The following is a 12,313-nucleotide window of genomic DNA, read 5'->3' as shown; positions in this document are numbered from 1 at the left end:
AACAAAGGAATAAAAGAACAAAAGGATAGAAAGAAGAACAGGAGTTGAGGAACCGTGATGAAGGGTGGGGAGTAGAGGTGAGCGGGATACCAGGTCAGGGCAGGTGGAGCTGGGTCAGGCGGGTGTGCCCTGACAAGTAGTGCAGTACAGCACGGGGTGCAGCGTGGGGTCAGGTGGGTGTGCCCTGACACTACTGTAAGTGCAATTAGCAGCAGTCTATATACTGCCAGACTTATCAAGGGCACATGAAATATTGAGAATGAAGACTTTTCCAGATTCAGTTCCACAGGCTGCAAAAGGTCCATGGGAAACCAAAGTGGTTAGGGAAAGGGGTATAGCAAAAATATAAGCAGTGCCAATGCAAACCCATCGCCCTTCCATGTTGTTAAGTATGCCAAAAGCCTGAGGGGTCACCAAATGTGAATGGCCCTCAAGTGTCTTGAGGTGGTTCCCAGTGTGAGGGTCCCACAGCCTGATGGTATGATCACGTGACGCTGATGCCAGGAGTGATCCATCTGGGGAGAAGGCCACAGATGTTACCCAATGAGAATGGCCCTCAAGTGTCATGAGGTGGCTCCCAGTGTGAAGGTCCCACAGCCTAATGGTATGATCATCTGATGTTGATGCCAGGAGCAATCCATCTGAAGCGAAGGCCACAGATCTCACCCAATCAGAATGGCCCTCAAGTGTCTTGAGGTGGCTCCCAGTATGAGGGTCCCACAGCCTGATGGTACAATCATCTGATGCTGATGCCAGGAGCAATCCATCTGGAGAGAAGGCCACAGATCTCGCCCCATGAGAATGGCCCTCAAGTGTCTTGAGGTGGCTCCCAGTGTGAGGGTCCCACAGCCTGATGGTACGATCATCTGATGCTGATGCCAGGAGCAATCCATCTGGAGAGAAGGCCACAGATCTCACCAAATCAGAATGGCCCTCAAGTGTCTTGGGGTGGCTCCCATTGTGAGGGTCCCACAGCCTGATGGTACGATCATCTGATGCTGATGCCAGGAGCAATCCATCTGGAGAGAAGGCCACAGATCTCACCAAATCAGAATGGCCCTCAAGTGTCTTGAGGTGGCTCCCAGTGTGAGGGTCCCACAGCCCAATGGTATGATCATCTGATGCTGATGCCAGGAGCAATCCATCTAGAGAGAAGGCCACAGATCTCACCCAATGAGAATAGACATCAAGTGTCTTGAGGTGGCTCCCAGTGTGAGGGTCCCACAGCCTGATGGTACGTGTCAGGGGACGGACCCTGGGTCCCCATGACCCCTCTCTCTATAGCCCACAGCCCAACCCGTAACAGCCTAGTCTCAAGGCAAAGAGCTACTGTGGGTAAGAAAGTGATATAAACAAAGGGGCAAGTAGATACACTTGCCTACTGTGGGTAAGAAAGTGAGAAGAAGGTTAACTTCTCACTTTCCCACAGTGGCCCTAATATGGCGAAAACTTCCGGGAATACCCGGAAGTCACATGAGGTGGGATCCGGGGTCGGATCATGCGGCACACAGAGCGTGCGGCGCAGGAAGTGCGCGGGAAGTGGAGCGGGTCCGGACGCGGGTCCGGGTCCAGGCTAAGTCAGGGTATGTGCCCTGACATCACCCTCCCTCTAAGCCACTTCGCCCCGAAGTGGCCCTAGTCCCCAGGTAACCCATCCCTCAAGTGGTTAGAACAAAGCAAAACAAAAAATAAAGCGGGTGGGAGCGGGAGCGGGAGATGATGTGGTGGTGGAAATGTAAAACTATTCTAAGTTAAAAAGGCGGCGAAAAAATAAGAGTTAAGTTAAAAAAATTAAACTAGTCGTCCATCGCCGCATATGCGGCGCTCCCCTAAGACTTGCCTGAAAAAAATTTGGGTCCTTCAGCACCCTCCATCATCTGCTCGCGACTCGGCGACCTCCAGCCTGCATCCCTCATCATCTCATGATGCCCCAGCTGCAGTCGTGTCGTCCCCGTGATCGCATCTGGCCTTGGGGCTGCGCCCGCTTCGGGTATGGAGGGTGGTCATGCAGCACTTGACCTCTGGGCCATCGTCTGCGTGCCTGCACTCTGACCTCCGGGCTGCGCTCCTCTGGGTATGCGGGGTCGGGGGTGTGGTAGCGCCGAGGTAGCGGCAATAGTGGGAGAGTCCCAGGGGGTCCGGTAGGGTCTACACCCCGCTCCTCACCCTCCCTCTAATGCCACTTCGCCCCGAAGTGGCTAAACCTCAAAAACCCCCTCTCCCCCCTCCTCTGCACATGGTGGTCCGTTGCCTAGGACACTGGGCTCCTCTTCAGGGGTGGATGGGGAAAGTATGGAAAGGAAAAAAATTTTCGGGGTGGGTAGCGGGTATGCGGTAAAGATAGTCGGGCCCGAGACTGGGCCATGCGGGGTCGCGTGTGGAAAACAACTCTCCCCCAAGTGCATCTTGCACACTGGGGAGTCCGGGTGCGTGGACAGTGGGGCTACCTGATGTGGGCTGAGCACCACCCTCCCTCTGTGCTGCATTCCCAAGCGGTCACAGCAGGGGACCTTGGGCTCCTTCGTCAGCTCCTATCCTTCCTGTCAGGGCCCGGCCTTTGTCCGGGGGCGGCCCTACCTCAGAACTGGACACTTGCGGTGTCCCAGGCAGCCAGGTGCTGGATCTTACCCCAAGCTCCTCGAACTCAAGTTCGTAACGTGACTAAGGGTAGGAGCCGAGCATGTTCCCGCGATGTGGAAAAGGTGTCACGTGGGTTAAGGCGAGTTGCTCGCCTTGACCCACGTGATTTTTCCTGCGGGTTCGCGTGCGGGCTGTAGTTGCAAAAGGTGTGTGAAGATGGGAGGATCAGGGAAGTGGGGGGAGGTCAGGGAAGGTGGTTCTGGGGTTGTATGGTCAGGTGTGGTTGCCCTGACACTTCCCTTCTCATGTCCATCCTCCATTGAAATTCTAATGTCAAACTCTCTCCTGGGTGCCCGGCACTGCAGGGAGTCGGGTCTGTGAGCCATAGCGGGTCCGTGATGCGGCTGGGATACACAACCCTCCCTCTATGCCGCATGCCTAAGCGGCCATAGCAGGGATCCTGGGCACTCTCACCAGCGGCATCCATTCCCTCTCATGCTCATTCTCCGTCATGAATCCAAAAAATGCGCTTGCGTGTGCATGCGACTCTCAGTCGCAAGTGAAAGCGGGGGTGGGTGGTCTCATCCAGGTTATCTTGGGCATCTGCGGTTACGAGGCTGGCAGCGGGTGGGTGACCCCGTTTCCAGAGTGCTTTTCGGCCAGTTCGTTGGCAGCAGTCGGGCGGCTTTGTCTCCCTAGCGCATTCAGCGAGGTGTCCGGGTAGCGGTGGGATAATGTGGGGGACCGGGTGGGTAGTCTCTAGTGGGTCATCATTCTTGCATCTGCAGTTACGAGGCTGGCAGTGGGTAGGTGACCCCGTTTCCAGAGTGCCTTTCGGCCGGTACGTCGGCAGCAGTCGGGCGGCTATGTCTCCTTAGCGCGTTCAGCGAGGTGTCTGGGAAGCGGTGGGATGACCCTCAACTCAACCTCACAGATTGGAACACAATCTGTGGGACAGCGTTGCAAGGGGCTGGGATAGGGAATGGGAGTGTGGTTGTATCGCAGGTAATGAATGTGTAATGGTCTGGGGGAAGTGATGACGTGGCACGGCTGCCACTCGAAAATCGCGTGTTCGGCCCGTGCCCAGCTCCGACTCAGTCCGGGCTCTCATGGCCCATGCGGGACATCCTAGGTGGGCAGGGGCGAAGGTTGAAACCTTCTTCTGCTGTCAGGGGACGGACCCTGGGTCCCCATGACCCCTCTCTCTATAGCCCACAGCCCAACCCGTAACAGCCTAGTCTCAAGGCAAAGAGCTACTGTGGGTAAGAAAGTGATATAAACAAAGGGGCAAGTAGATACACTTGCCTACTGTGGGTAAGAAAGTGAGAAGAAGGTTAACTTCTCACTTTCCCACAGTGGCCCTAATATGGCGAAAACTTCCGGGAATACCCGGAAGTCACATGAGGTGGGATCCGGGGTCGGATCATGCGGCACACAGAGCGTGCGGCGCAGGAAGTGCGCAGGAAGTGGAGCGGGTCCGGACGCGGGTCCGGGTCCAGGCTAAGTCAGGGTATGTGCCCTGACAGTACGGTCATATGATGCTGATGCCAGGAGTGATCCATCTGGGGAGAAGGCCACAGATGTTACCCAATGAGAATGGCCCTCAAGTGTCATGAGGTGGCTCCCAGTGTGAGGGTCCCATAGCCTGATGGTATGATCATCTGATGCTGATGCCAGGAGTGATCCATCTGGAAAGGCCACAGATCTCACCCCATGAGAATGGCCCTCAAGTGTCATGAGGTGGTTCCCAGTGTGAGGGTCCCACAGCCTGATGGTACAATCATCTGATGCTGATGCCAGGAGCGATCCATCTGGAGAGAAGGCCACAGATGTCACCCAATGAGAATGGCCCTCAAGTGTCTTGAGGTGGCTCCCAGTGTGAGGGTCCCACAGCCTGATGGTACGATCATCTGATCCTGATGCCAGGAGCAATCCATCTGGAGAGAAGGCCACAGATCTCACCAAATCAGAATGGCCCTCAAATGTCTTGAGGTGGCTCTCAGTGTGAGGGTCCCAAAGTCTGATGGTACGATCATTTGATGCTGATGCCAGGAGCAATCCATCTGGAGAGAAGGCCACAGATCTCACCCAATCAGAATGGCCCTCAAGTGTCATGAGGTGGCTCTCAGTGTGAGGGTCCCACAGCCTGATGGTACGATCATCTGATGCTGATGCCAGGAGCAATCCATCTGGAGAGAAGGCCACAGATCTCACCAAATCAGAATGGCCCTCAAGCACCTTGGGGTGGCTCCCATTGTGAGGGTCCCACAGCTTGATGGTATGATCATCTGATGCTGATGCCAGGAGCGATCCATCTGGAAAGAAGGCCACAGATCTCACCAAATCAGAATGGCCCTCAAGTGTCTTGGGGTGGCTACCAGTGTGAGGGTCCCACAGCCTGATGGTGCAATCATCTGATGTTGATGCCAGGAGCGATCCATCTGGGGAGAAGGCCACAGATCTCACCCAATGAGAATGGCCCTCAAGTGTCTTGAGGTGGCTCCCAGTGTGAGGGTCCCACAGCCCAATGGTACAATCATCTGATACTGATGCCAGGAGCGATCCATCTGGAGAGAAGGCCACAGATCTCACCCAATGAGAATGGCCCTCAAGTGTCATGAGGTGGCTCCCAGTGTGAGGGTCCCATAGCCTGATGGTACGATCATCTGATGCTGATGCCAGGAGCAATCCATCTGGAGAGAAGACCACAGATCTCACCCAATGAGAATGGCCCTCAAGTGTCTTGAGGTGGGTCCCAGTGTGAGGGTCCCACAGCCTGATGGTACAATCATCTGATGCTGATGCCAGGAGCGATCCATCTGGAGAGAAGGCCACAGATCTCACCCATGAGAATGGCCCTCAAGTGTCTTGAGGTGGCTCCCAGTGTGAGGGTCCCACAGCCTGATGGTACAATCATCTGATGCTGATGCCAGGAGCGATCCATCTGGAGAGAAGGCCACAGATCTCACCAAATCAGAATGACCCTCAAGTGTCTTGAGATGGCTCTCAGTATGAGGATCCCAAAGCCTGATGGTACAATCATCTGATGCTGATGCCAGGAGCAATCCATCTGGAGAGAAGGCCACAGATCTCACCCAATGAGAATGGCCCTCAAGTGTCTTGAGGTGGCTCCCAGTGTGAGGGTCCCACAGCCGGATGGTATGATCATCAGATGCTGATGCCAGGAGCAATCCATCTGGGGAGAAGGCCACAGATCTCACCAGATCAGAATGTCCAGTCAGAGTGGCAATGCTAGAGGGCCAATCTGAATCTTGCCCATTATGTACAATTACAGTTGGATTGGGTCCTTGTTGGAAAGCTCCCAAGAGCTGGCTGTTGGTAGGAAGGAATGGTAAAACAGACTGGCTGATGTGTGCTGCACTAGCTTCAATGGTTGGTCCATGGGTCAAAATCATCCGGACAGCTTCATGCAAAACAGGGGCAATGTGAGCCAGGAGACTTTTGGATCTCTAATTCAATAGTCAGTAATATGATCCTCAATCAAGCAGTTTGATCACAGACCATCCAGGGAAGAATTTCCCATATGCCCCTAGCAGCATCACTTACACAACCCATCATGCTCATCATGGCAATCCACCGTAACAAAAGGCCCTTTCCCACATTATTCCCAAGACCAGTAAACCTCTCCAGCATATCCCTAACCTCATCATCAACCTGCTGAACTTTTCTCAAATGGGATGTCCAATAGCGGCCTGCATACTGCACTTCTTCTCCCACCACTGAGGTAAGCTTGGCACTAAGATTCTCCACACCTGCATTGAGTGAATTCCATGGAACAATCTCATCTATAGCAGGAACAAGCTTCTCATTGAGAAGATTGAGGCAGCAAAGGGCCATCCACCTCTCATGCTTCTCCACATCAACCCTCAGTTCAGGATCCTCACACCGTCCCATGATGAAATCTGGAAAGGAAGGGTGATAGACCTCCACTTTTCCCTCTGGCTCTGAGGGTAGTGGAATAATGGATTGTATGCGGGTTAGCAATGGTTTAGGATCAGGGACTGTGGCAAAAGTGCCAAGTGCTTTCATAGGCAATGGATCCTTCAGCAGAACCACAGCATGGAGAAGATGGTAAAGCTGGGCAGGTACATCTAGAGGGGTTCCATCCACACTCGCGGACAAGACTGTTTTATAAAGGCTGTCCAGGTCAGCATAAGGACTCGCATCAGTTGGATCTGCACCACCCAATACAGCGCGCAGTCGACGCTCGGGATCCATGACCTTAGCATCTCCAATGAACTTGGATGCAGTAGCAGCCCAGATGAAGAGTCCGCCAGCTTTCCTTGTGAGATCTAAGACAGTTTGGGATGAAGGCCACTCATCCTGGACGATATCACTAAAATCTTCGCGAATAGACTTGAACCGATCTTGGAGATATAGCTCAATGTCGTGAGAAACAATGTTCTTATCAACTTCATGAACCACGACCTTGTCAATATTCGCAAGCTGGTTAAGCTTGACAGTGATATGGCGCTCCGGGCGGCTTGTTATGAGTATACGGAGGCCAGGGATGCCAGTGCAGCCGTCAAAAAGGTGGCGGAGTATTCCTTTCGCACCGTCTGCTTCGTCTGGATCACACTCATCTAGAGCATCAATCACTAGTAAAAGAGGTGCCGAAAGATCAACACGTCGAAGGGGCACGAAGAAGAGGTCGGTGCATTGGGTTCCAAGGGAGGCACGAGCAAGCTTCTCATCTTTTTTCAAGGCTTCCACAACAGCCGCACCGAAAGTCGGAAGCTTCTTAGCGAGGTCCCGTACAATCGTCCCAAGGAAGAATTTTGCACTGGACAACCCTGCGTGTTTACGGACGAAGAAGAAGCTTGACCCGAGAAGGCCAGACTCCTTGGCGTACCGCGCGATGGTACAAGCAATGGTCGACTTGCCGATCCCGGCCAGGCCATTCACCCAGAACACGGATTTACTTGTATCACTGATTGGTCGGTGCAACCATTGCTTGATGTGATCAAGGATTTCGGTTCGCGTTCCGGGGAAACAGTTGGATGGAGCACCCTGCCGGCTGGTGTCATAGCCAGCATCGAGTGTATGAGAAAGAGTGCTAAGATGAGAATCCGAGCGAAGTTGCTACGCTATTGGTTAGCTTGGGGGCCAGGAGGACAGTTGTAACCTGAACCGCACCTCAATCCCTAAGGCAAGTCGGACTACTTGCGCAGCCTATGTCCATTAATTAACGTTTAATGCATGGCTTACAGGTAGCGGAGAATACTTACTTGAAAGGCCCTCACAGCATCACGCATCCCTTCCCCAGCTGCCTGGATATCGCCGACGATTTTGTCACGATCCGCCCACCGCTGACCACGACTTTGACCCTGGTACGATTTCAAGGGCGAAATAACCTTATCAAGATTACTGAAACGGAAATTCAGATTGTTCCGACTCTGAGATACTCTCAGGAGATGTGGACGCACACCGATAATGTATCGATTGCTTGGGCAAGCTCGGGCGGAACAGCATCTTTTCCCTTATATTGTTCGAGCGGCTCCGATACCGACTGGTTAAAGAATTCGACACTGTTCTCGAGTTGACCAATCGCATCGGCGTTGCCACTGACTTGCTGCAAGACCCGAAATTATTGGCATTAAGGACCCGCTGAGCCAGTTCTGGATCTTACTCACTTTCAGCTGATTGACTACTTCAAGGAAGCCACTGATCGCGCTCTTGAGTCCAGGAACTGGGATACTATCGAGAGTCTTTTCAGTGATACTCAACAAACTTAGAACACCATTCCAAGCTGTGCTGAGTCCCGTGTCCCGCCTTGACGATGTTAGCGTGGTTGTGACAGAGGCCCCTGCATGTGGCAGACTTTGCGATGATGTATCCTTCTTCTTGGAGAATTTTTCCTTGAGTTTCCTGAACATTTTGGACATATTGCAACGACGATCGAGTAGGACAGTTCAACAGGTTGCGTGTGTGAGGCTTGAGAGTGCGTACAGCCCCTTCAAGTCGCCTAATCAGGAAGCCCTTAGAGTGCCGTTCTGGCGGTTCTACGTGCAAATACCCCGTACTCGATCGCACGCCGCAACTCGCGTTGAACTTTACTCTGTTGGGAACACCTGCGATATGATCGGGGGAGTTAGCAAAACTACTCAGCTAGGTCTCCTTTGCTATATATATACCTCCATTGAGGCATCAACCCAACGCGATGACGAATTAATCATGCGGAAACGCGTAGCACAACAGATGGGAGATTCAATGAGAGGTGTTCTGTTCTTGTGGGAGGACTCCTCGCAACATGGATAAAGCCCTCCTTCGGCTCTACAGATTTCGTCAGCTCCACAACGATCAGACACTCTCGCCTGTTCCGCCCCGATTTTGTCTCTCTCAAATTAATCTGCGCCTCCCGATCAGCCAATTTTGGGCACCGTTCTCGATATCTTAGTACGCCAATGACCGAAAGACAGTCGACCCCGCCTTACTAATACTCGCTAGAGTCCACTGTCCAGACAAACCTAAACGCGCTTGCCCTGGGCCATACAATCGCGTCAGAGCGTTGGACCTCACACGTAGACCTCAACAGAAGTGAGCCACTTGTATCACTGCTTACATACTGTGCCTTCCTTATTTAATCTTGATTTTGCCTTTCCCTCGCGTACTGGCCGCGTTTGTTACGGCACTTGTCGTGTCAATGGGAGACTTTCGTTCGTTGCTCCTGGTTTCTGCTCATATCCAGTACATCCCTCCCTCTCACGGTGTCTACCATTCTCCGTCGTGCCACTTCAACTTTGTCATGGGCGCTTACGCTGACGCGGTCGTTTTCGTGGCCAATTATACTATCGAGACCGAGCAGGCATCATGCAATCAACGCCACCGATGCCGACCCCATTTATCACTCACATTTGCCATCATCCGAGTTGACGCCACATAAATTTATTACACCGGAGCATGGTCCACGCAGTCTATTAGTACGCAAAGTTCTCGTTGTACAGCGAGTAGTGGTCTATTCTGTTGTTGCTCTCACTTTGCATCGCATCAGTTTACTTCCTGGCTGCCTTTGCGTAACGCGTACGGACCCGGTGACAAATGGCTCCGCCGTCCTTGATCCTCATCAGCCAAGGGCTGAACCCCATTTAGGCACGCAAAACAATCGCTTGCCTTAGTATCGTTCACGATCGTGTGCGTGGAGTAGCTTCTTTATTCGGGATTGGACGCCCCGCGTGTCTGAAAGATTATATAGCAGAAATATCTCCCATTGATCCGCAAACTCGATGAAGTATCTAATTCGATGCGAAACACAACCGCATGGAACGCTTGTCATTGGTTCGTTCCTCGCGTCCTACGGCGACCAATTTATTTTTTGGTTGTTACTTGTTGATTGCTTCGTTGGGGCGTTTCACACATACGAGGCGGTCCTTTCTCCTTTTGTCGACGCACTCAGACTATCTTCCAATTAGATATACTATTGGGCCAACCTAGGCTGGGTAGGGATTTACAATGGCAATTTGTTGGGGATTCCTGTGGGGCTAATAAGGTGAGTACCAACGATTACTAACCGCAAATGTTCTCTTCGACGTTTCAATACCTTCATCGGTGCCGTTACTGGATGGAGCGAGGAGACATATGCCGTTTTCTGCAGCATCCTTCAGAGACGCCATTTTGGACCTCAATGACCACTTATTTTCCTGGCTTACGTGTAATTAGATCATCGGGTTCGATACCACTGACATCATCTCCTCCGAATGAATAAAGCATAAGCGATGCGCAGCAGGCACTCTAGTTAAGAAAAGCACGAATCAATGGGGTTGAGAGATGACGTGAGAATGCCAAACGCCAGCCAATGAGAAGGTCGAATTAACCAATTAGCGCCCCATCGATGAAGCCCCAGTAGACAAGAGTGATTGACGGCGCGCGAAATACAACCAGCAGCCTACAAACAATTTGTGTTCACCGCGCGCGCAAGTTTAACCATGTCCGGCAAACATGCAATAAAACTCTGTTCCGGACGCAACCAATGCGCTGGGACCCTCAGAAATGGTGCTGCTATTCTTCCCTCTGCATCCCGAATGCGCCTGAAAACCTGTTGTGCCGATCCAAATTTGAGTGGCTGGCCCGGGAACATGCTTACACCTGTGTGGGTCGCAAATATATAGTATATACCCCGAAGATCCGTACAGGAGAACAAATAATTGGCAGATAGAGCGGATTGGTAGAGCCGTAAGTAAGCGGGTATTTATCAACTAGCCTCTCTGAAAGTACATACAGCACGGCCGTTTACCAACACAGAAATGAGAGGTTCTGCATTCATGGTGGCCTTGCTATCACCACGGCCAACTGAAATCTTGAAGCGCGACAATAGGAGAGCTGGTGGGAATACCCAAGCCACCGAGGGGTTCCTTAGAGATGGTGAAGCCATATTTAGTTTGAACCCTGCAGGCTCACTTCATCCGACGCCAGCATGCAACTGCTGCTTCATAGTCATGGCCCCCCGGACCAGAGGTCGAATTTCCCAGTCTCTGACCTTGGCGAAAGGGTCCTGAGTGTATCCGCCTGCCGGATAGGATTTCATCCAGCGCAAGTGCTGGGTAAGCTATAATGCCACCAAACGCCAGCCAATGGGTGAGCGAGAAGCGAGCGCTCTAACTAATGAGCGCTAGTCGGTGAAGCCCGCCCGAGCCCTAAGTGTGAGGTAGAATAGTCACATCAACAAATTGATTGATGATGAAAGGAAACGTTGAGTCTTGTAGCCTTGAACTGCCCAGTCAAGCCTTGTCCGCTAGCTGCACGGCGAGATGACCAATCAGCCCCGCACTATCCATGCGAATACCCAGTCACACAGAAGCAAAAATGTACAGAGCGAAATACCTCCTTCACTCGTATTTAAGGATCCGAAGGAACAGAACATCATCCTGTAGTAGTTCGAACCCGCCATGTCCTCTAGCTCTCATACTGCAGAAAGTGTGCTGAAAACCTCCTACGATTTCATTGTCATCGGGGGTACGTTCTCATACTACCAAGATCGCGCTTTGTACTTATGGTATACGCAGCTGGCACCGCAGGCGCTGTCGTTGGAGCGCGACTATCGGAGAACCCTAATTTCAAGGTTCTCGTGCTTGAGGCTGGCACAGAGTGGGTTGGTTAATACCGCGCCGGAATTGCACCCTCAGTCTTCCCAACAGCGCGCCAAACACTCCGGCGTGGAACGTCCCGGTATATGCTCCGCAACCAGCGTTCGGCCCAGAGGGCCCGGGGTTGTGGCGATATCAGAGCGAGCCTCAAGTCGGCCTCAACAACAGAACAGTCGCATTCCCACGTGGAAAAGTGGTCGGTGGGACGTCAATGGTGTGTGCGCGATTTACCTGTCCGTAGTCCCTTCCAATCTCTTGAATATTGATATAGATCAACTTCATGTGCTATACTCGCGGGTCGTTCGAAGAGTACGACCGAATCGCCAACATCACCGGCGATCAACGTTGGTCGTGGGATAATATCCTCTCGTTTTCCAAAAAGGTTCGGACTCATTGTATTCATTCCAGCCGCAATCCTCGTTCCGACTTGCAATCTCATTTCCGACCTTCACCTAGTCCGAAACCCGCAAGCTTCCCACCAGTGGTCACGACTACACCGGGGATTATAATCCCGACCTCTACGGAGACCAAGGCCCTATACAAGTCTCCCTTCCTAATTTCGCAACTCCTTTCGCCGAAAGGGTTAAACAAGGTATGCCACATCCAGTTTCCATGTCGCACGAGAATGTTTG

General features: G+C 52.4%; 4 protein-coding genes across 4 annotated transcripts; 2 read left to right on the top strand and 2 right to left on the bottom strand.

The window, feature by feature from the left end:
* Positions 1–216: 216 nt before the first annotated feature.
* EI90DRAFT_3135643 (quinon protein alcohol dehydrogenase-like superfamily) lies at positions 217–2,900 on the bottom strand (the record flags this gene model as incomplete). The annotated part of the gene is made up of 2 exons (XM_039064737.1): positions 217–1,228; positions 2,743–2,900. 2 exons carry the CDS (start codon positions 2,898–2,900, stop codon positions 217–219), a joined length of 1,170 nt encoding a protein of 389 aa, XP_038908737.1.
* A 4,905-nt stretch (positions 2,901–7,805) lies between these two features.
* On the bottom strand, positions 7,806–8,486 carry EI90DRAFT_3022164 (uncharacterized protein; the record flags this gene model as incomplete). Its single annotated transcript, XM_039057743.1, has 3 exons — positions 7,806–7,968; positions 8,028–8,173; positions 8,235–8,486. The coding sequence occupies 3 exons, from the start codon at positions 8,484–8,486 to the stop codon at positions 7,806–7,808; spliced, it is 561 nt and encodes a 186-aa protein (XP_038908736.1).
* Positions 8,487–8,583: 97 nt separating this feature from the next.
* Positions 8,584–9,946, top strand: EI90DRAFT_411552 (uncharacterized protein). Its single transcript, XM_039067581.1, has 5 exons — positions 8,584–8,713; positions 8,800–8,997; positions 9,051–9,138; positions 9,290–9,732; positions 9,794–9,946. The coding sequence occupies exons 1-4, from the start codon at positions 8,680–8,682 to the stop codon at positions 9,714–9,716; spliced, it is 747 nt and encodes a 248-aa protein (XP_038908735.1). The 5' UTR covers positions 8,584–8,679; the 3' UTR covers positions 9,717–9,732; positions 9,794–9,946.
* A 1,656-nt stretch (positions 9,947–11,602) lies between these two features.
* On the top strand, positions 11,603–12,072 carry EI90DRAFT_2859436 (glucose-methanol-choline oxidoreductase; the record flags this gene model as incomplete). The annotated part of the gene is made up of 3 exons (XM_039053793.1): positions 11,603–11,682; positions 11,733–11,895; positions 11,953–12,072. Coding segments are annotated over 3 exons (363 nt in total), but the record flags the coding sequence as incomplete, so codon positions are not given.
* Between the last annotated feature and the right edge of the window lie 241 nt (positions 12,073–12,313).

The sequence above is a fragment of the Cantharellus anzutake genome (assembly GCF_015039405.1).
Source record: "Cantharellus anzutake strain C23 chromosome Unknown EI90scaffold_142, whole genome shotgun sequence".
NCBI lineage: Eukaryota > Fungi > Basidiomycota > Agaricomycetes > Cantharellales > Hydnaceae > Cantharellus > Cantharellus anzutake.
This window is presented reverse-complemented; position numbering and strand designations above follow the sequence as displayed.